This window comes from Aythya fuligula, chromosome 1, assembly GCF_009819795.1.
Source record: "Aythya fuligula isolate bAytFul2 chromosome 1, bAytFul2.pri, whole genome shotgun sequence".
Lineage (NCBI taxonomy): Eukaryota > Metazoa > Chordata > Aves > Anseriformes > Anatidae > Aythya > Aythya fuligula.
Genome location: NC_045559.1, coordinates 3,443,684 through 3,467,344, shown reverse-complemented (window position 1 = coordinate 3,467,344; position 23,661 = coordinate 3,443,684). Strand labels below are relative to the sequence as shown.

General features: G+C 43.8%; 1 protein-coding gene across 1 annotated transcript in view; it reads left to right on the top strand.

Annotated features, from left to right (window-relative positions):
- MKLN1 (muskelin 1) overlaps positions 1-15,761 on the top strand; it is a 94,496-nt gene extending 78,735 nt beyond the window's left edge. Inside the window, exons 15-18 of the mRNA XM_032188646.1 lie at positions 1,872-2,011; positions 4,361-4,463; positions 12,281-12,335; positions 14,212-15,761. Coding sequence (XP_032044537.1) covers positions 1,872-2,011; positions 4,361-4,463; positions 12,281-12,335; positions 14,212-14,333 — 420 coding nt within the window. The 3' untranslated portion in view covers positions 14,334-15,761. The remainder of the gene's footprint in view (positions 1-1,871; positions 2,012-4,360; positions 4,464-12,280; positions 12,336-14,211) is intronic.
- The last annotated feature ends 7,900 nt before the right edge of the window (positions 15,762-23,661 follow it).

The following is a 23,661-nucleotide window of genomic DNA, read 5'->3' as shown; positions in this document are numbered from 1 at the left end:
GACAAATTTACTTCAAATTTCAGGGATATTATGTGATTAAACATAATAATTTGTTTAACTCAGTTTGAAACAGCCTGAACTGAAAAAGACAAATATAATTATTCTGTAGGATGTTAATTAAATACGGGAAGGTTTGTAGGTGAAGGGGGGAAGTTTGAGGAAGAAGGGGTGCAACTTCTGTATGGAGACCTTGCGTTGTTTGTCTTCATTGCATGCATTAATGATAGGCTGTAAATACTGTTCAATCCTTGAAGTGTAAAGTACCATGAGATGGAGAGCAGAATTCTGTAAATTATTGTGAAGGTTTCTAAATCGTGGCAGTTGCCCAGCTTTATCTGAAGAGCTGTTTGATGTGCTTGTTTTGAAGAGTCTTATTTTTAGAAACCTCTGTTCAAATGACCTTTCTAAACTCCTCTGATATAAATAAGGAGAGCCTACATCAGTGGGATGTGGAATACATTGTTTTGAGTGATTATTTTTAAAGCTGTGTAGAAAGGTAGCTTGTTAAGCTTCTTGAACCTCAGAATTTGAAGACCCTTTGTGTCTGTTTAATATCAACAGTTCAGAGCCTGAAATACGAAATGATGTGAAGAAAAAAAAAGCGTAGAAACATTTTTTTTTTTTTTTAACGCTTCCACATTCCTTGAGATTTGCCTCGTTCTGCAAATATAGCTTTGCATTTCAAAGATGTTGCATCTGAAGCTATCAGATGGGCTGTTAAAGACTACTTCATTTGAGCTACCTTCAAACTAATGAACTCTGTGTACAGTTGTAGTCAGTCTTTCCATGATTGGTGTCTCCGGATTGCTAGATGATCAGTCACAGCAACGGTTGGCACTGACTCCAAATGAGATTTGAGGTTTTCCTTTCTCAGCTCTTCTTAGCATTACAGTTTTCCTTTTTTTGTTTTACTCTTTATTCAGGTAGATCTTTCCCTTGTGTTACTCAGGTAGTAATTATATCAGACATCTTGCAGCTAGGCTGCCAAATTAAGGTGAAATAAATCTGTCCTTCTAGAGAAGATGAAAATATTTCTGTCTGCAAGACAGATTAAGGTTGTCTGGAGCTTACAGGACTTGAGGGGGATGCAGGCCTATTGTCATCTCCCAAGATTATGGTTTGCAGGACTGGATTTGTCACTTTATTTTGAGCATCTTTAAGACTTCCCACTCACTTGGCCAGTGGATCTTGTTTTTGGGGATCATCGTGGTCTTCTTTGACTCAAGGAAAATGCTGCTTGCCTGGAGTTGGTGCTTCAGTATTGTACCTTCACTGACAGTGCTCTGACTGGACTCAGTGCATTAGTCTACAAAATCCCTTTTTCTCAGTCTACCTAACAAGCTTAAAATTTTCTTCTTCAAAGATTGAGTCTTGATTGCTGGAGTCACCTCACAATTACATGTATACAATCCATTTCACCCTAAATGGTGAAAGGCCTTAATGCAGGTGCCTTAATTTTTACGGTCTCATGATGATGGTAGTTTGGCCTCTCTGAGGACAGGATTGGAAAAGAGGTTGGTCACCCACCAGTTTGTGGTGTTTGCATCAGGGATTTGGAACAGGGCAACAAGTTTTGAATCGGATCCTTTTCGACTCATGTTATGTACTTGAGTATTTATGCTTATAATTTTTTCCTAAAGAAAGAGATTGCCTTGTTTGTGGATGTTTTATTATCTTAAAATATAAGCACTTCAGAGAATTTTATTTCCTAAGGGATAAAGTAAACCTAATGAGGTTCATAATAAAATGGAGCAGCTTATCTAAAAGGGAGAGTTCTTCCAGAATAAACCTCTCCAAATATGTTGACACAGTCGTTGTTTAATGGATGTACATAAACAGCCAGTTTCTTCATCTGCCTCTCGTTTGCGTAGGTTCATTACTTGTTTGGAGGGAATCCCGGCAAGTCCTGCTCTCCAAAGATGAGATTAGATGACTTCTGGTCTCTGAAGCTCTGTCGACCTTCAAAGGAATACCTGCTAAGACACTGCAAATACCTCATAAGAAAGCACAGGTATAGAAAAAAAATGTTTCACATTTTTCTTCTCAGAAGTCCTTTTATTTTTTTTTCCTTCAAGTTTCTAAAACTTAAATACCTTGTAAATTGTTTTGGTGAATATCACTTCACCGATTAAATGGTGATCTGCAACTTTGCTGATTATTTTCAGTTAAGAAAAAAAATTAAAAACCAGAACAGTTCAACATTAAAAGCAGTAGAGCAGGGCTAAACAACAAAATTGGAATCATTGACTTCACTCTGGTTTTACTATGTTGTTCTAAAACTGAAAAACCAAGTCTGCCTATTGTGTGGGGAGTAATGGAGAATTTTTAGATTCCATTTTCACTCTGCTGCTCATCAACATGTGCTTTGGTACTGTCACCTCCCAAGAAAAGGAAGTGCTTCCGAAGCAGTGTGCTAGGAGATAGTAACAGCTCCCAGGGATGCTAATGAAGTCTGGGGGCTGAATTCCTTTGCACATCTGAGACTCCTCCACGGTGAGGTCATCAGTGTTTCTCTTTCAGAACCTCTTGAAAGATCTCACTTATGCAGAATTCAGCTGCACTGTGGTGCTTGCACTCTGGATGTCTCAGAGCTGCCTTATATTTGCTAAGGGGCAACAGCTTTTAAAATCAAGCTCTTGTGGTTACCTTAAGCAAGAAACTCTAGCAGTTAGGACCTTTCAGGATTCAGCAAATGATTTGAAACCAATAAATTCTTCTTTTCTGCATTCTTGGTGAGAGTACTTCGTTATCAGGTCCTGCCAAGAGTTGAAGGTCAGTTTTTACTAATGGTATCTTCTGAGGCAGCAAGCAAATTGCTATACTCAACTCTCAGTCGCTGCAGCTGGATGAGGCTTTTTCCAAGTTAGCGATGCATTAGATAAGAATACCTACAAAAACAAATCCAAGTCTTGCCAGTAATCTGTGAGATTTATTAACTCCCGTGGTAGTATGCAAATGCAGCTGTACTGCCTTCAGAGACAGATCTGAATTACTTGTTTTCACTTGCATAAATTGCGCTCAGAGTAAATATTGTTACATATTGTCTGGCAGAAGTTGAGGTTTAATGCACCATTTTCCCATTTCTTGGGGTATGTGAGGGAGCCAAACATGCCAATTTAGAGCTGGTATGACGGCTGCATTGCTGGAGCTCTCTGCATTGTGACAATATCATCTAAAAAAATCTGTATCAATGTTTGGAGGAAGTAGTGTTTAATTACCCAAATGTTATATACATCAGGTAACAGACATAGTCTTTGCATTCTGTGGACAAAGTAACTTGAATTTTGAGATGATTTTGGAGTGTCAGCTACAGATGTCCACTGTGTTATCAGTTGGGTAGCTTTAATCTATTCAATGTGGCCCATTTTTACTTGAAATACCTTGTCAATCTGGTAAAGGTAATTAAAGTATATTATGAATATATTACATTCTTGTCAGACAATTGATATACGGCAGTTAAGCCACCAAGAATGTGATTTTTAAGGTCCTTGTTGCTGGAATTCAAAATTGTCAAAGTTATTTTCAAGGAAAGGCACATTGGTGATTCTCCGAAGATGACAACACGGAGTTTAATCCTGTACTCAGCAGATAGGTGATAGGAGGAAAAATAGATAATTTTAACTCTCATCCTTTTTAGGATTATTCACCCAGCTCAGTGCTCTAGGGAAGCAGCTCTGCTTGCTGAGGATGCTGAGCCCAGAGTCCTTTTCTGAGTGTAGATGGCTGCGCGTGTTTCTTTGGGAGTTCACAGCAGTTAATGTTTCCCCTTATTCAAAGAAAGCGAGAAAATAATACTGATGATGCATACCCAATGTTTACATGTGTATGCTTGTTTGAAAGGTGGAATATCAAAGTACAGTACTTATTTTTCACCCCCATTCTTCTCTATTTTGTTGCCTGGCAGAAGCGGGGAGCGTTCTCCATCCTTTTCCTTGTAGCCAGGTTCCTGTGCGGTCAGGAATGTAAATATCCCTGGGGCTGCAGTGCTCGAGGCTTGTCTGTCTGATCCGTGCTCCTCATGTGAGGTGCTATGCATACTTCTACTCATGGGAAAATTAACTATACTAAATATTTTATGCTTATATACAGCACCTTCTTAATAAATACGCTTTTGGGTGTTTTAAGTAAGAGTACAATACTTAGTAACTCCCTTAAAGCTCCTAAAACCACTCCTCTGTGTTTCAGGCTGGCTCGATAGCACGCATTCTAGCAAATATGAGGCTGAGCTGCCCTTAATACTGTTTTGTTTGGAAATATTTGGCTGAAAGTTTTCTAGGGTAGGTTTTGCTCTGTGTAGGAATAGCTGTGTTTAGCCCTAAAGGAAATAGTTGTGCTCAAGTTTTGTGTCTCTTCGTTGCAGGTTTGAAGAGAAAGCTCAGACTGATCCTCTCAGTGCACTGAAGTACCTACAGAATGATTTGTACGTAACTGTGGATCACTCAGACCCTGAGGAGACAAAAGAGGTAACAAGGAACGATCCTTGTCTCATAAAGAAATGTAAACTGTGTTCTCACGTTCTAGCACAGATTTTAAGCCTGTTACATTTTGTTTTTATTCAGTGTGAAAAGCTCAAACAGCGCACGATACTTTGCTCTATCATTTCCTCCATGCTAAAGATCGCACTGCTTTAGAAACAGGCATTTTGCAGCTACACATCCAGATAAAATAGGTTTTGGGCTCTTAATAGCGAAGACTAGACCTTTGTTTTAATTCCAGCGTGCTGGTGTGTATTTTGGGAGCTTTAATTGAAACATAAACTTGCTGAAATGTCAGGAGTCTGTGGTTGGTTGTGTGGTAGAAAGTGAATAGAAACTGCTATTCACACTGCATTTTGGCTTGTCAATATCAAATAGTTCTGGGGGAGGCAAGGAACTTTTTTTCTCGATTATATCCATTTCTGGAAGTAGGTTGTAATGCAAGCTGCTCGCTAAACCTTAAAACTCTTATTTCCTCTGTTTTGAATATTATCCTGTAGGCATGTTCTTTGATTTGTTCCAGGAATTTGCTCCCACTTCCTGTTTTGATTCCAGTACCGCAGTACGTGTCACTTTACAGCAGGAATTAAAGAAGTAGTGTAAAGTGTCAGATAAGGTGGTTGACTTGACTCTGCCATTAATTTCCACGTGGAACTTGGGGCAGCCAGCTAGAATACACACGCATTCGGCGCTGTGGTTGGGTAGATGAGGAGGAAGAGAGTGCAGATCAAGAGAAACGATCTTTATACAGGCACAAAAAGCTATTTTAAGGGGAATTTTAAGGGTTATTTTAAGGGGAATAGCCTTCTTGCATAAGCACAGCATAAAATTGTAAAGTTACTGAAATTAAGGAAAAAAAAAATTACAAACATTACTGATCACATTTGACTGTTGTAAATTCTGGTTAGGCTTCATGAATTTCTGGTCCAATAAAACGTGCAATTGCTGTGCCTGCAAGTTTTCTGTTTGGTGCTTTCTCGCTGAGCCTGTCCCATATCTCAAGTACTTTCACACCTTTTCTAGCTATTTCTAGCATAGGAAAGACATAATTATTCCTCATTTTCTTCAGCTGGAAAAAGAGATTTTTCCCATGCAGCACACTTCGAGGAGGCTCAGCCTAATTCTGCCCAATCTTTCCAGTGTCACAGCACTTTCTTCTTCCAATTTGGACCTGTAATAACCTATAACACACAACAATGATTCTGGTGCTCTCTTATCTTCTCCTCTGCCACCTGGGACATAAGATGATGTTCTGTGTTCAGTGCTTTCCGTTTCTCTCTGTGGCATGTGTTCTGGTAGCCTCCTCGTGCCTGTGAAGGCCATGGGTATCGTTGGCCAGCTATTCCCAAAGATATCCTACATCTCTTGGCTGCTTGTGCCTTTCTGTTGCTGGAACAGAAAATGTTTGTGGTATGACCAACAAGCTCCTCTGCCTTGAGTACTGTACCCAGCAGCCCAAAGGAACTGCCATTAAGGCTGTACCTTGTGTACGTAAGGAATAGGGAGTCCCTTCATTCTTCGTGTTTGATGTTCCCAGTTCAGTCTTTAGTATTGAATTTGTCCACCTTGTGAGAACGAATTTCCTGACTGCGTGGAGTCGAGATTTGGGGTAAAAGTAGCTTTATCATGCAGGGTTTAAACAGAATAAAAAGTTGAAAACTAATTACTCCTTTTCACAGGACTTACTGGTGTTCTGCACATTAATGATCTAACACACAAGCTGAGGTAGCTCAAACCAGCTGGGTGAATATGGTGACCCCTTCCTCTGCAATCCTAATGCCCGACCCAAGGAAAATTCAATAGCTTCTGTCTGTCCCGTGGGTCTGCCAGATCTACACTTGCTGTTCGGCAGAATTTAGAGCTCGGTTCCAGCAGTCTCCTAAAATCATTTAACAATTTCTGGGAGTCTTTCTTGTTTGTTTATTTTGCAAAAAAGTTGCTGGTCGAAAAAGCTTGGACTTCTGGAGCTTTTTGCCTTGGAACAGATCTGCCTGGTCAGTGGCACGGGGCCAGCCGCCGCACTGGTAGCGACTGGGTGTATTTCCAGTTGACGTCAATTTACCTTCCGGTTATCACATCGGGTTGGCTTTTTGCTCTGGCATTACATCTTCAAATAGCTCGTGTGCTTTCCAGAGGACTGACGCAGGCTTTTTGGATTCCATATCAGATTTCAAGCAGCAATTTGATTGTGCATCTCGGCGCAGACACCTACATGCTCTGTCTTTATTTGTAGCTGAGATGGTCGTAATTAATACCAGATTAATATCTAATTGTCCTGCTCTGTGCAACCATCAAACACCGTGTGGCTTCTCAGTGTGGCAAGTTTTTAAAAGAAATCACCTTCCTTTCTGCGTGTTCTTCTCCCTCTCTCCAGGCCTGCTGTTAAATCTGGAAAGGACAAAACTATGAGTTCATCCTTGACTTTGTGTTACAGTTCTCTTAGAGACTGGTCTGTGGGGTATGATATTACAAGCAGAATTTCACTGCAGGGTAAGGCTTGCTTGTTTTATAATACAAGTAATTTCTTCTAACTTTGTTAGGCAAGTCTCTTCAGCTGTTTTGAGTTGGATGCCAAAGAAAATAAACAGACTGTTCTTGAAGCTAACTTTGGCGTTAGTAACCAATTTTGTTTAAAGTAGCATGAATGATTGACAGGAGGAACATACCCCCAGATTTTCCTTTCTTTGTTGTGAATTTTAGCAATGTTAACGGGATGGCAGTTTTGCTTCCTTTTTAATTTTTATAAAAGGAAGTCATAGATGCCTGTGAGCAATAGGTGTCTCATGGGTGCTTGCTTTAGTGGCCACAGGCTGGATGCCAGCTCCAGCTCGGCTGTTGCCCATGAATGCAGATCCAGTTCTCTTTAACTGTATTTCTGCTTGAAATGACTTAAATCTCTTCAGTGCTTCCAGATCTTTGTCATTTACTGGCTGTGGATTAATAGCTCTGATGCTTTATGTAAGGAGCATAGATCCCCAGGGCACATGGAAGTTTGTCTGCATTATAGTTCATGGAAAGATGAAAGTTGTACAAAAAGCTGGCATTGGTAGTTCTTGATTAAAAAAAAAATAAATAAAATCTGCCAGCATGGGTGTGTTCTTCTAGTTCATATACAAATAGATGTACCTTCAGTGATGGTTTAGATATTCAGAAGAAGAAGCTTTTAAAGACATAAGGAAGATCAAAATGGGAATTTATAGTGAATTCCCAAGTTTTTAACTTACAAACATGTGCTAGTAAAGCAGGAAAACATCAGTCAATCACATATGAGGCTAAGAACAACATGTTCCTCGAATGCTGGAGCGATCACACCCAGAACACTGCTGCTGCTTAGCGGTCTGCAGAAGAAATGAAGGTGCTGGAAAAAATGACCAGTGGTGCTGGAAAAAAATGACCAGTGCTGCCCAATTAAAGGGGAGTGAGATGATTTTGTACAACGAGATCGAGATTTGCGTAGAGAATTCTGCGTTTGGTGGAGAGAAGATTTCAGCTGGACCCTGTGATTGCCTCCAAAGTGCAAGTAAAAGCTGCTTTCTGTTTTTCTTGGAGAACAGGAGGAGAAGGAGCAAGGACCTGGAGGCCAATTTGAGGCCTGACTAGCTCGTAGTCTGGGCTGGAGGCCCCTGTTCGAGGCTGCTTCATACTTTCCATTCTTGAGACCTTTTCTTTAATAAACTTGCCAGATAAAGCCAGCGGAGCCCAAAAGTATTGTTTGGGTCTGCGTTAAACTGAAATTTCTGGGAAAATTTAAGCCCAAATAGGAAAAATAGTTCTAGGAAGGAGCTAAGAAAAGCACGCTTCTGTTCTTCGTGTCCTGCTGTGATTCTTTGTAAAGCCTCAGGGCCTGAGTGCTGCAGGAACAGAGGTTTTGGAGCCAAGGAGCCTTTGAAAAAAGTGTTCAGCCCTCCCAGACTTCAGCTTGTGACGGCTCCATCCTCAAAGAATTTGAGCCTCTTGCTTCTTCTTTGTGCCTGCACTGCGAGGCACCGTCCCGACAGAATGGGTCAAAGCGGAGCAAAATTGCTTTCTGCTGTGATCTGAGCGCTCAGAGCACGGGGAGGAGGAATTAGGTCTGATTCATGCAACCCGCCAGGTATCCCAGCCGGGAGTTACTTGGTGTTAATGGGTCTGTTGGTGCAAACAGCTGAGCAAATAGGCTAAAACCTGCACGGGTTACCACACAGTGGAATTGTTTTTTGTTTTTTGCTTCAGATAGAAACCAAGGTTATGTATGTGCAGTACTAAAAGAGCGATAACAATGGAAACACGAAGGCTGGAAGTCAGAAAATGCTGGAATTAATATTACTGGTGTTGTCTTAATTTGTCTTTAACGTGGTTGATGCACCTTCCGCTTGTTAACCAGATCTGTTTATCTCTAAGGAACCCTAATCCCAGCTCAGAAGATGGGTTGGATCTCGGATAGAGAAGTTAATTGAGTAACGAAGGAAACTTGTCTTGTGAGTGGAGGCTTAATTTGGAGTAGCTGCAGCCAGTGAGCAAAGAGGATGTCAGAAGAAAATAGGTGGAGTTGTGACGAAAGCAGTTGGATGCTTCTGCTGGATAATTGAGTTCTAATTCTAATTGAATTCTCTAGAGAGATGCTTTGTGACGTTAAGCAAATGGCTTTTCCTAGATGGTCACTAATCGGGTCTTTCATTCTGGTACCCAGTGGGAGGCATCTGATGGGTGGGTTGCTGAGGGCTTTGCTCTTCTGGCTCTAACTGATTTCAGGGGAAGGTGTTTGATACCAAATGTTTTGAAAAATCAAATGCTGGTAGTTTCATATAGCAGACCCCAAAAGAATCAGAACTTAAAGTGCTGTCTGACAGGATAGCAGGTAAGACGGTAGAAAAACTGGTGAAGAAATTAATTGCTTTAGAGCACAGTTTGAGCTGCTTGGGGAAAAGAAAACAAACAACTGCATCAGATACGCGCTATAAGAGTGCGCAGGAGACCTGGTCTTGAGTAAGCCACAGCCATGCTATGCATGGGGGAAGAAAAAAGAAAGGGCCCTTTGGGAAAACATCACAGGGCTAGCTGACATTGTAATGCAAATGCAGAGTGAGCCAGCTTAAGCATCAGTGCTGTCCGTAATTGATGTTCATAACTTGTGTGCTTGACTCTTCTATCAGAAAGTGCTTTGAAAGCGTGAGATGATGCATAAAACATCCTTTTAAAGGCAATGAAAACACAGCACTCAAGGTTAACTGAAGTGCAGCGGCATCAGGGGAAGGAGACAAGATACTCCTTCCCCAAAAAGCTGGAGAGGAACTCGTAGCAGTGGAAATTCGTCACGCATGGTGTGAAGAGACAGGAATACTTGGCAGAGGGTTTGATTTTCGGTCTCAGTTCAGCGAGTTCCTACCTGGATCCGGCTGTTTGGTCTCTTAGAGCTGGGCATCCTGAGGCCTGGCCCCAAGCAGGGCTCACTTCTGTTTTCACTTCTGTTTCCAGCAGGATGGTTGCGGTTGCTGGGGGAGGAAGGAGCCCCTCGAAGCACGTGGCATCTGCCCTGTCCCCGCCGAGCTGGCTTAGCATATCACCAGGCAGCTGGCAGCAGGCCCCGAAGGCAGTTGTGTGCTCAGGGGAAGGTGACCAGGACATGGCACTCGCAGTCAGAAAGAGCACGGGTTCAGCCACTGGTTTTATAGGAATTTTGGAGCTGTTTAGGCTGGGCTTCTGTTTACATACGGTACTGATGTGGAGCCAAGTTGCTCTAGCAGCAAATACTCGTGTAGCGTTGCAGTCCCTTTTGATTTCATGTAATCAGACCTCACTGAAGAGGGTATTTAATCAACCTCTTCCCCCTATTCTGCAGTCTGTCAATTCTGTATCTTCCTAACTTGCTCTTAAATGCCGCTATTGATTGCTTTCTGCAATAATAGCCTCCACAAAAACCTGCAAATTTATTCCAGCATACCAGTAAGAAGGCCTTACTTCAGGCTGTTCTTTTTCTTGATGTCATACTGAAGTTGATCTTACTGATTTTTGTGTCTTCTTGCACTTAGTTGTAGATTTACCTTTTTGTAGGTGCCTTTCACGTTTGTGACTTGTTGTTGTTTCGTTCTTGGACATTCTTCCGTGGAGGCTGTGCAACCCTGACTCCTTTTAACCTGATTAATAGAGTTTGATTTTCAAACCACTTGATTTTTCTAGTGCTTTCCCTGCGCGCTGCTAATTGATATAGGGCATCCGAAAGTGGTCACCTTATTGTGGATGAGAACTTAAGAGCCTTGATAACAGAAGGAGCACTTGATTTACTTGAAGACCTACTCCTTCTCATGCATTTCCTACTAGATTTGCCACTTTTGCAATAGGATGATCCAACAGAACGTGTCCTGCTTTGTCTGATTATTCCTGGTTTTGTTGGTTTGCGCTTGGCCCTTGTGAATTGCATCTTGATCCATCATTGTAACCTGGATGAAATGGAAGAACAGGCTGAAGGCTGCCTGCTACCCTGCTGGCAGCCTGTCTGGGCACAGTGAGAGCTCTGCAGACTGAGCAAAGGTGTCCTGTCAAGCCAGGTAACCCTTGCAAGCCCTGGGGTCCTCATTAGAGAGCTGTCCCTTTCCCATTCATGGCACTGTTTCGGTGTCAGAGGATTGATGGCAACCCCCAGTGAAGTTATTTGACCTATTTGCCACTCCCTGCTCGCTTAATCTTTGCAAATCCTCACTAATTTACCATAAATAACATATAAAAACATACAAAGTGCTATGGAAGTCAAGATGGAAAATGTCCGAGTCCCATCCCCAGGACCTGCTGCCCTGCTCCAGAATAAACTAGATTGAAGTGATGCAACCTGTAGTTGCCAAATCTGCTTTGGCTGCTACTTGTCACCTTCTCCATACTCTGTTCCATTTCTTCTTGAAATTGAAGTTACACTGATGGTTATGTAATTCCTGGCTGTTCTCCCCGCCCTTTCCCTCAACATATTTGCTTCTCCACTGTTTTTAACCTCCTTTGCTTGGGCTGCATGCTGTAAAGACACACAGGCAGGAGACAAAAGATTGCAAACCTTTAAGGGGTTGGCTAATTCTTGGAAGAAACATGACAAAACGGCTTTGCTGTGACACCAGGAACTGCAAACAGCAGCTGGGGGCAGAGGGAAGCTAGTGCTGACTGTCTATCGGGGAGGCATTAGGGGAGAATAAAGCTGTGAATGTGCTACTTCAACCACTTTCACTCTTGATTCTGATGTTCCCAAGCAAGGGACTTTTTCTTCTTTTTTTTAACTTAAAAAGACCTTGCTTCGAACAAGCTTGTGATGGGAGCTGCTCTGGCAATTCCGAAAGGTTATCACCATTTAAGAGCTTTTCCTGTGTTCAAGAAGTTGATGCTGCACTTGAGCAGTTAACCTGTTTTTGTGCCATCTAATCTTCCCTTGCAGAGGCTGTACCACACTCATCTCTATGAATGTTGCTTGAAAGAGGGTTTACCTGACTTTTGTGCTCTGATATCTACCAAAGAGGCAAAAAAAAGTTAAAAACACATATAAAATTAAACGTTCACGCTCTCCTGGTCAAGTACTGATCATTGTACTGATGTTGGTCTAACCAAGACCTCTTGGAAAAAAAATATCTTGGAAAAAATATCCATCTTATGCTGCCAAGGTGACAAACGGTGTTGCTCATATGAAAGCACTGCTGTTATTTGTATGCATATCACAGTGATTCTGAGGGTTGTGCAAAGAAAACCCAGCAACTGTAAAGCCACCTGTGCCGCTATGAATCTTTTGGTGTTTTCTTTTTTTTTCCCCACGCAGTTAATAACACTTGTTTCTTCTCCCACCTCCTCTTCTGCAGTTTCAGCTTCTTGCCTCAGCGTTATTTAAGTCTGGCTCGGATTTCACCACTCTTGGTGAGTATTGTGCTGCAGAAGAATCATACTAAGTATGTTCCCTCTTGCAAAGATCATTACTGTTCGTTTCTGGTCTTTTTTTTTAATATATATATATCAAAAGCTTAAAATTCTTAGGAGTATTGTGAGCCCTTTTAGGTTTGAATACACAAAGTGCCACATTACAGGCATTTGATAGGGAGTATAATGACCAGTGTCCAATGCCTCAAGCCCATATTTAAAACATCTGTCACCAGTGGTTTTAAATCCATGCCTCTGGGGAGTATTTTGTGTCTCTTATTACATCTGAAGCTTTACTGTTACCCAAATAAACAGAAGCCTTGGTCAGAATAAAGTAACTCCTGTCATGTCACTTTGGAATCTCACAGCATGGCTACGGCTCTGTTTGCTGGGATAGCTGCAATTCCTGGAGTAGTTTGGTTCGCTCTGTTCTTTGCAAAACGAGTTCTTTGGGCAGGATGTCAAGACTGAAGACAGCAGTGGCGTGTAGGTCTGAAAACAGGAGGCCTGAGCCAAAGCCATAATTTGTTTTGCTATTCTATCCAGTTAACTCTTCTCCAGGGTTCAGCTGTTAATCCTGGGCGAGCTATAGGAAGACCATTGGCATAATTCACGTTCCTGTGATTGTGTTGCCATCCTGTTACCGAGCTCTTCTTGGGAGCATGGATGACTTCACTTTTTTGACAAATGTGTAATTCCCAATCTAAGGAACTGAGGGAAGGAAAAGGCCACTGCTCTGTCTGCCCTGCTGGATGAGGAAGCTCTGGTGAGCTTGTTTGCTTTGGAGGATGTTACCCAGTTCATGCTATTTCTTAAAATACGGGTTTTTGAAGAAAGACAGCACTTGATTCAGGAATGCTTGCCCTCCCCTCTCAAGGTCTAAGTGCTCTAAAAGATTAATTAGTTTATCCTGCAGTAACACTGCTGTGTTTTACAGTACAATGCTGTATTAAGAGATTGGCTTTACAGATAGGAGGACATCATACATCAAGTAGTGCTGCTGAAATAAAACAACCAAGCCCTCCTTGATTTGATTAACTTGGTTGGCTTTGATTAACTGAAGAGTGAATTAAAAAGCATTCTTTTTGAGATACCAGTGATTTAAGCAAATACAAAGCAGAGGAAATTGTTGCATGCCCGCTCTATTGTTCTTGCTGTTGATGGTTTAAGTATGGGGATTTGGATAAACAATGCTGCTGCGGTAGACTAAACCCTCCCCTGTCGGGAGGAGGCACTTCACAAATCGAGTTGGCGAAGACCCTGTGCCAAGACTCAGGCTGGGACCTCAGTGCAGTCCAGGGATTAAATAACAGCTCTTAACTTGGGACTCCTACCATCAGCAGAGCTTGTCTCGAGAAAAAACTGCAAGCAGCACAAGTACCAGTTCTGGCTAAGACAGCCGTGAGATAATGAGGAGAGCCTGAGGACAGAAGAAACAAGGCACCAAACAAAAATAGCTGCAGAGATCTTGTTTTCTGGGACATCAGAACGGTCCCCTGAGGACTGTCACTTCCCCAATTTCTTTAGGGACGTCCGCGGGCTTGACAGCCGTTTGCTTATTGCTTTTTATGGAGTTTTAATTTCGGTGTTGGCTTGGGGTGACACGAGCTCTGTGTGTGCAGGCCTGTAGTAGGTGGGATGGGGAGCTGGCAGCCTTGCTGGTACGACACTACAGATGTGAGCTGGGCTGCAATGGGGAATCAAGCTGTTAATTAACACTCAGCACTGGCTACAGCAACATGTTCGTGGGCAAAGGGGTTAAAGCAGAAGCAGCAGATAGCCAACAGCCATCCAGAATCAGAAACTGATGTATTCTGCAGCTAAACCATTTAAAGCAGTCAGTGCTGACGAGCTTTCCCTTCTCTTCCTCCCCCAGGATTTTCAGACGTCGATCACACTTACGCGCAGAGAACTCAGCTGTTTGATACACTAGTCAACTTCTTTCCAGACAACATGACCCCTCCGAAAGGCAACCTGGTAGACCTCATCACGCTGTAACGGAGCAATCACTGGACACGTGGAAGAGGGGGAAAAGCATCCATTTTCAGTATTTTAATTTTTTTACTGCATTGATTGACTGCTGGGATGAAGTAATATAGTAACCCCTAGGTGTTTGAGAGGGGTTTTATACTTGTATGGTGAATCCCTGAAGCTTTTCCCTTGGAGTAGGTTAATAAAAATGTAACTGACGTACTTCTGACTAAATACATATATTTTTTCTGACTTTGAATTTTTGAGTTAGCAAATGTAAGGAGAAAAGAGGGGGGGAAAGAGAAGAAAATAAAACCCCGTCACGCGGTGATTGTTTTTTGCCTGTCGGGAAAAATTGAGATTCATGGGCTGTCTGGAATTAAAGATGATGGGTTTTATTTTGGGTTTCATGGGAGAGGGGGTGGTGGTTCTTCGCTCATGTAGCTAGCCATGATATATTGTTTTGTCCTACAACTTCATTCTCAGCAGCTGAATAACTTGGCAGCAGGGCACTGGCGTGTGTTGAGGTAATAGTAATGTATGTGTCTCCAGTCTTGTAATCGCAGCGTGTCATGTGAAGGGAGCATGTGTTACAAATTGTCTGTCTCCTTGTCTGAGATCCCGGCTGGCAGCAATGTCAAATCGCATTTGATATCCATTTCAAACCTAAATACCTGAACGCCTAGCTTCCACTCTCTGGAGCCTTCCACTTAGACCTGACAGACAAGGGGGAGAAACTCTGGAGGAACTGTCAGAAAATGGGAGTGCTGGGGTTTGTCTGCACAGGCTCCGTTTCAGGGATCGCTCTGTTCTTGCTGCCGTGCTCTCCTGCTGAGAAACCGTGCAGGTCCTCGCAGAGCTCTGCAGAACTGGGTCTTCCACGCGCACACCCAACCTCTGCAACCTGACCCCGGGTTGGGTGTAGGATTTCTGAAGCAGGTTGTCTTCGTTTACATCCACCTTTACGCTTCTGTGTGCGTTTGTCAATGTGTAAATGTGAAGAGGTCTGCTCCAAACAGCTTGTCTCCTCTCTGTGTAGTGCAGCTTACTCACGTTTAAACGCATTTTAGACCTCAGTCTGAGCACGAGGGAGGCCTTTCTAGCATAAACCTCTTCAAAAGCAAGCTGATGCATATGTATAGAAAATATATTCCTCCTCGCTGAAAGCCTTCTTTATGAATAAGGTAAGGGCTCGGTGCTGCACTGTGAAGTGGAACGAAGGACGCGCGTACCCAGCATTAGCAACTTCTTGCATTCAGTGTCAGTAAGCATTCAGTACAAACTGGCTGATATAAATATTTGTGTGACTGCAAAGCTTGATGTCCAGAAATGTTCGTGCCGGTAGGGTGTCATTGCTGCCCTCACTATGGCTACACGGCTCCTGTTGAACTTGATGGAAGTCTTGTGTGTGCAAAGACGATTTGGACTCTTGAAATAAAGAGTTAGTGAAGTGTCTTTTTCAGAGCTCGAGTGTCTGCTTGCTTTGATTGCATTGTACTGCCTCTTTATCATGTTCTTTGTGTGACTTCCGTAGGTCTGGTGCATTAGAAATAAATTGTAAACCCCCATACCAGTGATAAATTGCCCAGAAAGGAACAACGCTAATAGAGGTTGGGCTTGGCTTTGTCTGCAGGGAGGACTATCCAGATGCAATGCTTTTAAGTAACCTGTAACTTGAGGCTGTTTAGAAATTGTATACTTCGGTGGATGGCAAATCAGATGTCTGTGGAAGAATCCGCTCTGTACGTAGCGCATAAAGTGAAATCTGATTAAATTGTTTCTTTGAAACACGGGATTTTTTTTTTCCAGTGACATGGAAAGTTTTAGGTCACTGCTAGGTTTTCCAACGTGCTAGGTTTGCAGATGTTTTGTTATCAGCTAGTTGGAGTTTGGGATATGAACGTAGTCACCAGTGGTGCTAACCCTGGGGGAGTTTTCCAAATTGAGTTTTCCACCGAGGTTGAACCGAGCCCACCTGACACAACCAGCCAAAAAGCTGCAGCCCGTACTTATATTCACGCACCTCCGAGCCTATAAAAAATAGCTGGGCTGAGGAGCCGTGGCAAGTAGGTGGTGGGAGTTGAGAAATGCTAAAGGCTGTGTGAACAGAGTGGCTGCTGAGCTGGTTGGTGTTGGAGAAACTCGATCAAAACTCACTTTATCAGGGTGCACGCAGAGCCTGGCTCGGTCACCGTGCTGCAGCGTAGTCTGAGCTAGGCGAGCCTTGCTTTTTGTAGGACAGGCAATCCTAGCGAACGAGAGCACTTCAGGATGATCAAATATTGACCTACCTTTATCCTGAACAGATCGATCTCATCTCACATGAGCACAGTTTATGGATTGCAGCTGGTCATTACCCAACAGGAACAATTTGCTCGGCTTCAGAGTATTCGTGGAGCAGCAGAGGCACCCTGTGGCCGGGGAAGTTAATCCCAAGCGAAGGCTGCTTGTGGCTTTGCCAAGGGTATTTCCTGGTTCCCTGTCCTTAAATTGAATTATTTCGTTGCATTGCTATATGCTGCACTACCTGATTTTAAAACCAATTAAAAAAATTCTGAGCAGGGAAGTGTAAATTTCCTTTCAAAATAAGCCAGTTATTAACGAGCAGGAACAGAGAGTTCGACTTTAAATACACGCAGATCTTGGTGGTGATTCAGGAAAGTGTTAGATGTGACCATTAGGGAAATGCTGAAGTAAAAACAGAACAGAAATCTCCTCGATCTGAAAAGAGACGCCTGAAAATGTTTCCCAGCACAGTGCACTGTAGCAGGGGCTGCTGCTTAGCATAAAGACAAGCACACTGCTTGCCTTTAGCTTATATAAAGAGGTGACGTTGTCTATAGATTTAACACTGCATAATTTCGCATTACAGTAGTTTAAATTAATATATTAATTTATTATTTTGTGGATCAGCTCTTTGGAAAACACTTAAGTATTCTTTACGGGAAGAATTCTTTATTCTTCACTTCTGTACCTGTGAAGTGATGTTGTCCTTGAGAAATAAAGCCCGTCGGGTTTGATTTTGGCCACTTTAATTAGGGAAAAAAATGAGTTTCTTAATATTTATACAGCTCCTCATGGTCGTCTCAAGGCAGAAGTCCTTCAGGGTTCTTCCACAGTGACTTGCAGGAGTGAATGCTTCTATCATAACATGAGTTGCTGTTTCAAATGCAATGTTCGTAATGTAATTATTCTTCCTTTTTTTTTTTTTTTTTTCTGAGCATAATGAGGAAGGAGAAATTTTGTCCTGGACAAGTCCAGTTTGCCCTTTCTCCAGGCAGCATTCCGGAGGCGTATTTAGGCAGTGATACCCAGCCACGTAAATAATCATCGGGGTCTGATTCTGTTTGCCCAGGATTGCCCTGGGCGCACACAGGCACGTGCTAGCTCAAGGACCGAGCTTGGACTTTCTGCCCTTTTCAAAATAAGGGCAGGGTTTGGCCAACCGAGCTGTGAAGTCCCAATTTAAAAGGTTTTTCTCTCGAGGGTATTTGTGCCTTGTGCTGTAGCAACTAGACTGAAATAGGGGAACTTGCCTAAAGAACTTACTGCAGCTTACCTGCATCGAGTGTGTACTGAAATAAGGTTGCAGTGAGGAGCCTAAATTAGATTGCTGATTTCTTTTTCTTTTTTTGCTCACTAACTAGAACAACCCAGCCTGAAAAATTAATGACGGAGGAGTCTGTTAGTAAATGCCTCACACCCACCTTACCTGCAGCCGTGCAGGGAATTTCGGAGGCGTGGGGCTAGTGGCAAGGGGTGGTGATAGCTTTATCTCTGTTTCTCCTTAATAAGCAGCCACAAGTGCCAGGGTCTCCGTTAGCTGCTTCTTCCAGAACAGGCTCCTTCCACAGCAGGGTAATTACTCTGCATGAGTGTTTTCCGCAGGGCTTTGTGGAACAGCTGCTTTCTGAATTGTTTTCCTGATGCCTGCACATTTTTAGAAGGGAGTTTTCTTTGTTGCAGCGCTCTGCGCCCATCTCGCCCTGCTGTGGAAGCTTGCACCGGGGAACGCTTGTCTCCGCTGGCTCTTCCTCTAAGAAAAGCATTAATGCCACTTGTTTTGAAGGCAGGGAGGTGGCAGGTGCCTGTAACGCTGTGCCTTTCAGGATGGAGAAGGACAGACTTCATAGAGCTCCTTGAGTTAAACTTTTAGTGTGGATTAGCTCTGAGCAGCCTTGGGTTTGGTGCTCCTACATCTCCATTCGTGCAGTAATTCTGTTGATGTAATGCTGTGATGCTTTTAGGAAAAATGGCAAAAAATGTTATATCTACGTTCCCAGATACGTTTCCATTCGGTACCTTTGTATTTAGAAGTGGGAAGACGTCTCGTGAAACCTTGAGTCCTGGTGTATGCTTTGAATTTTAGTTTATTCGTGAGGATTGTCTTGGGGTTGAAGAATATTTGGCTGTTGTCAAGAGATGCCCTGACGGTAAAACTAATTCCTGTACGTCTCTGGCAGTGCTCGTGCTGTTTTGTAGCTGGAGCTGTCGCAAACAGAGGTGGGCCCACTTTGAAATAAATTCTTGCTGCTGTGATAAGGAAAAATTAGCAATGACAAAAACTGAGCTTGGCCATCCTAGTAAGTGTACGTGACAGCTTGGAGATGTCTTATTTTTGTGAGAGTTTAAGAACAACAGCGATGTGACTTGCTCTTAGGAAAATTTAGTAGTACATAAGTGTAAATATTGTTAAAATATCAATGTACTTTTGGAAGCTTGTTAGTGTATTTAAATGCCTCTGGGGATGGTAGCCCTGATCGTATTGTGATGTGGAAAACATGCTAGAAACTCAAGTTGTGGTCATGACTTCTGGGCAAAACCCCTGATTTACTGAAAACTTTTATTGTAGTGAGATGTCAGAGTGGAATGAGTAGAGTACTGTACTGGGACTGGTACGATAGTACGTGGCTCAGTGCTTAGATAAACTGACTCCACGTGCTTTTATCTGTAGGTAAAGCATCTAAACCCAGTTTCAGAGTGGCTGTGGAGCCAGTTAACGACGTGTTTGTTGCCATTTGAAAGGGTTGCACCAGAAAATGTCACGGTTGATGCCAGGAGGCGAGCATCTTTTGGTGTTCTGGCAGAGCTCAGAGAGCTGGATGGAGTTTTGGGGTTATTTATGAATGCCTTGGTTATATACGGAAACCTCTGACAAGGGGAATAGTGGTCATGGGGCTGTATGTAATGCCAGCTGTATGGCTTGGGACTGGAGGTCTGCAGGGCAGCATCGGTTCATGAAGGCAGCATATTGCTGCTGTCCCCTTTTGCTTTCACATACCTGCACTCAATTTGTTGGTGTGATGGGCTCTGAATGCTTGCTGTGACCCAAATTCAGCGCTTTCCTTCCCAATATAGCCACGGACTTGCAGCAGCTGTCAGCATTTCACTCCAGCACCTTGAAATCTGAATTTATACTTGGTGGAGGCGAAGGGTTGTGTTGTCTTGGCCTCCAGCTGTTTGCTCTAAGACTGGCTCTACCCGGTTAGCTTTTGGGTTTTGCTGCTGATTTAAAGGAAAATCTCACTCTTGTGTTTGCTGTCCAGCATAACGGGCAAAGCGTGGTCCCCTCTGGGTGTTCCCCTATTCACTCTTTTTCCCCCCACGTGATTATTCACTGCAACCCAAACAGTTTGTGCCTCCAGATTCCCCTAAGGTACGTGGTTAAAGTGGATGCAGCATCTCCTGAAGGATTCAAGGATCCTCCTCCACAGGGGGAGCACGGGGTGCTGAGCTCCAGCATGCTCCTAATTTTTTGTCCCCTTTGCCATGCCGGTGTGCAGGGCTGTGGTGAGCCTGCCCTCTTGTTTTAGCATCTTAGCAAAGAGAAGGTGATGATACCAGCCCTCCCAGCTTCACCCCAATCCTTGTTGTAGGGTTTCTACCTCCCACTTGCATAATCCTGAATCTTTTACAGGCGTAGACAAGCAGCAGGTAGCTGGGGAGTCTTTTATTTCCCCGTGTAGCAGGACAGAGAGGGAAGTGGACTTGGATAATGCAGTAGTAGCTCGTGAGAGCGCATGTTTAGGGCATGATTTCTCTTTTGTGGAAGAAATTGAAGGTTCTTGGGCAGCTCTGGTATTTTGTGCAAGTTTTTTTTCACGTGACTTGGATCCTCTGGTTCCCTTTCAAATAGATCCTGGTCTTGTACCACATCTTCTAGTCTCGGAGCTTCACCCTGGGCTTTAGCCCCACCAGCATCAGAGAGAGAAAAGCCTTGAATAAACTTTCCTAAGGTCCTGTCCCCATCCCCTGTCCCCCCCAAGTCCCTCTGCAGCAATTTGAAGGAGAAGCCAACTGGGCTCAAACTCCTAAATATATCGGGGCTGTGCAGCACGATTGACTATCAGACCACGTCTCCTGGCCTTAAAAGCTTGTTAGAACCTAAAAATGCTCTCAGCTTTCTTGTGGGGTGATTATGGGAATTTCAGCTACATTTTTAATTAACGTGATGGTGGGAAGGCCAGACCAAAACGGTGACCCCAATGATTGCAGTCTTCTCAACTTCCCAAATACCAGTGGGCAGGTTTTTCTCCCCAGTGATGAGAAAATAAACTTTAAATAACCTGACTTTGTAACGAGCTGCCCAAGGGATTGAATCAATTCATATTTCACGGCATAGAAAAGTGCTGCAGCGTGTGACCGGGTCTGTACACTGAAGAACTTACTCTGAGGCTGAAAAGTGACTTTTTTTGAAGCCTAGAAAACAAAACAACACAACACCAATCTCAGCTCTTAAGAGGCAAGTGTCTTTTTATCAATCTCTGCTTCCTCAGCTGCAAGGCAGTGGCTTGACTTAATTTCCCCTCTTGTCTGCCCTGGTAAGTGGAAAGGGACACCAGCAGGGGATGCTGAATTTCCTCGCTTCCTCCTCCTCCTTAGCCTTCCTCCCTCTCTCTCCTTCCCGTTGATGTTTTGACAGGCTAAGCACCTTCACTTCTGAAGCTGTAGTGCTGGAAAACAAAAAAACCTAGCTAGTAGGAGCTGTTCCTAACCACCAAAGCTGTATTTTCCAGCGAGAAGCGATGGGATGCTGGGGAGACCTTCAGCCAGAGCAAAGAGCTCGGTTAAACAAATGCACCTGGTGGGTGCAAACTTAATTCCTGGGCTATGGTGATTCCCCATCCTGCCCCTTCCAGCTAAATGGGTTATTTCTGTCCAGCCTGGGCTGTTCGTTTGCTTCCTTGGCGTAATTAAGTCACCTTTGGTCCTTGCTGGGTTGACGTGCGAGCCTCATGCTGTACCCAAGTGGACGAGCGCTGCGAGGAACACCTACTGTAGTTACGTTGTATGTAATGTACATAAGGAGAGAATGTATTTTGTTCATTTTTCTTAATAAAAATGTATATGCTAGCAGGGGTGTTTATCTTAGATCTGTTCTAACAGCACTTGCTTCCGAGGGTGGAAAAGGAGCCGCGAGCACCTCGTACGAGCGGTGCCGGAGCTGTGAAACCAGGGAGGAACGGGCAGCTGGAACAGAGGCTGATGCAAAACACCGGCTTTTAATACTTAAATTCTTTTTTTTTTTTTTTTTTTTTTCCTCTCCCCCTTGCATAATTGGAAACTTGCTCCATCCAACCTAGAACATAACCAAAATGTTTTATTTTGGGCACCTGGAGGCAAATGGAAATGCTGCGGGCTGTCCCTCCTTTGGAGGATGCTTGGCACGGGGTCACCAGCTTGGTTTCGCAGCCTGACCCAGCCGTGAGGTGGGCAAAATGCAGAATTAGGGGCACTAATAGGGGATCTCCCCCTTTCCTCCTTGCTCAGAGGTACCCACGAATGCTGTAGCTGCTTTGGCTACCCAGGCATCTCGACCTCAGGTGGTTGCACACCATGCACATGCTGGCACTGCGGTGCTTAGCGTAGATCTGGCTGGCCTTCTGGGGTCTTTTAAAGGCACTGGGAACTTTTTAAAGGCACTGGGGACTCCAACAGGCTGCGATGGGGCTGCCTTACCCCCACCAGCTGAGCATCCCTCCCTTTTGGGTTTCCTCCCCTTAATTAAGGGCAGGTCTTCATCACTATCCTGCTTTTTTTTTTTTTTTTTTTTTTTTTTTTTTTTGGCACAGCAGAAATGCAAGCTGGGCATCCCTGAAAGCCTGGGCTGATTTTCCTCCTGCTCATCCCGATGTTTTAACATCTTCCTGCTGGTGGGACCGTCCAAAACCTGCGCTGGGTCTCCAAACGAGCTCAAAACTGCAGCAGCCCTGCTGGTCCTGGAGCCCAAACCCTGCACCAGCCCCCCACCCAGCACCCGCCGTTCCCCCAGCCAAGAAACCAGCCTGTTCCATACGAACCTTTATTGACAGAAATACATGATGCTCTCAAAATATATATATTTGTAGGAAAATGCCAGAAGAATCTCCGCGATCCAGTTAAATCCTCGGTTAAATTCCAGTGTACGTCAGACTCCTGTCCCCGCCGGAGGCAACGGCGAGAGCCGCGGGAGGCGTGCGGGGCTCGGTGGCAGCGTCCTCCTCGGCGGGGCCACGGCGCCGTGAGCGGGAGAAAACTGATCCTAAACGTATATACACCCTCCCGGAGGGTCTGCGAGTGGAGACGTCTCCTTGCGAGAGCATCCCAAGGGCTCGCCAGGAGGCAACGAGTCCCCATCGCTTCGCACGGCGGCTCCCACCTTAAAGCTGTGGTAGGGGAAGAGGAGAGAAGCCAGGGGAAGAGGGGAGAGGGGCAGGGAGGGAGGAAATGCCTGGGGAGATTATTATTATTTTTTTCTTCTTTTTTTTTTTTTTTTGGTCTAACAATTATGGCTACGGTCTATGAAGGGAAGTATTAAGGCCAAAGATGCTCGTCGCTGCATTTCCTACCTGATTTATTTTATTTGTTTTTGCAAAAAAAAGAATGTTACCAACATAAAAACTTACTGTTTTTTTCTTTTTTTCTTTCTTTTTCCAAGGAAATAGTTCTTTAAATAGGGGAAGGAAGATCTACTATAAAATATTAGTGGTTTAAAAATATGGTGTCTGGAAAAATAAATAAATGTACAATTCCTATTCAAATATAAATCACTATAAGCACTTGCCGAGCAGTCGATATCTCCACCGGTCTCTGCTCTGAAAGATTTTAAGGTTGCTTGACCTCAAGCCTTTGTAGGGTTCTCTTGGAAAGTCTTTGGACCTGACTCCTTAAAGCACTTTGGCATCTCTGCCCCGGGAAGGGGATCCTGGGCTTCTGCTGGCCGCCGAGGACCGAGCCGCGAGGTCGTTGATTTTGGGCACTCGATCCGGGAAGCAGCTGCGAGCTTCGTTAAGGGTTCGTTAAGGCTTGTTGGGATGTTAAGGAGCCAAGCTCGCTGCCACCTGTGCAGAGGCACCGGCCCTGGGCTGTCCAGCTC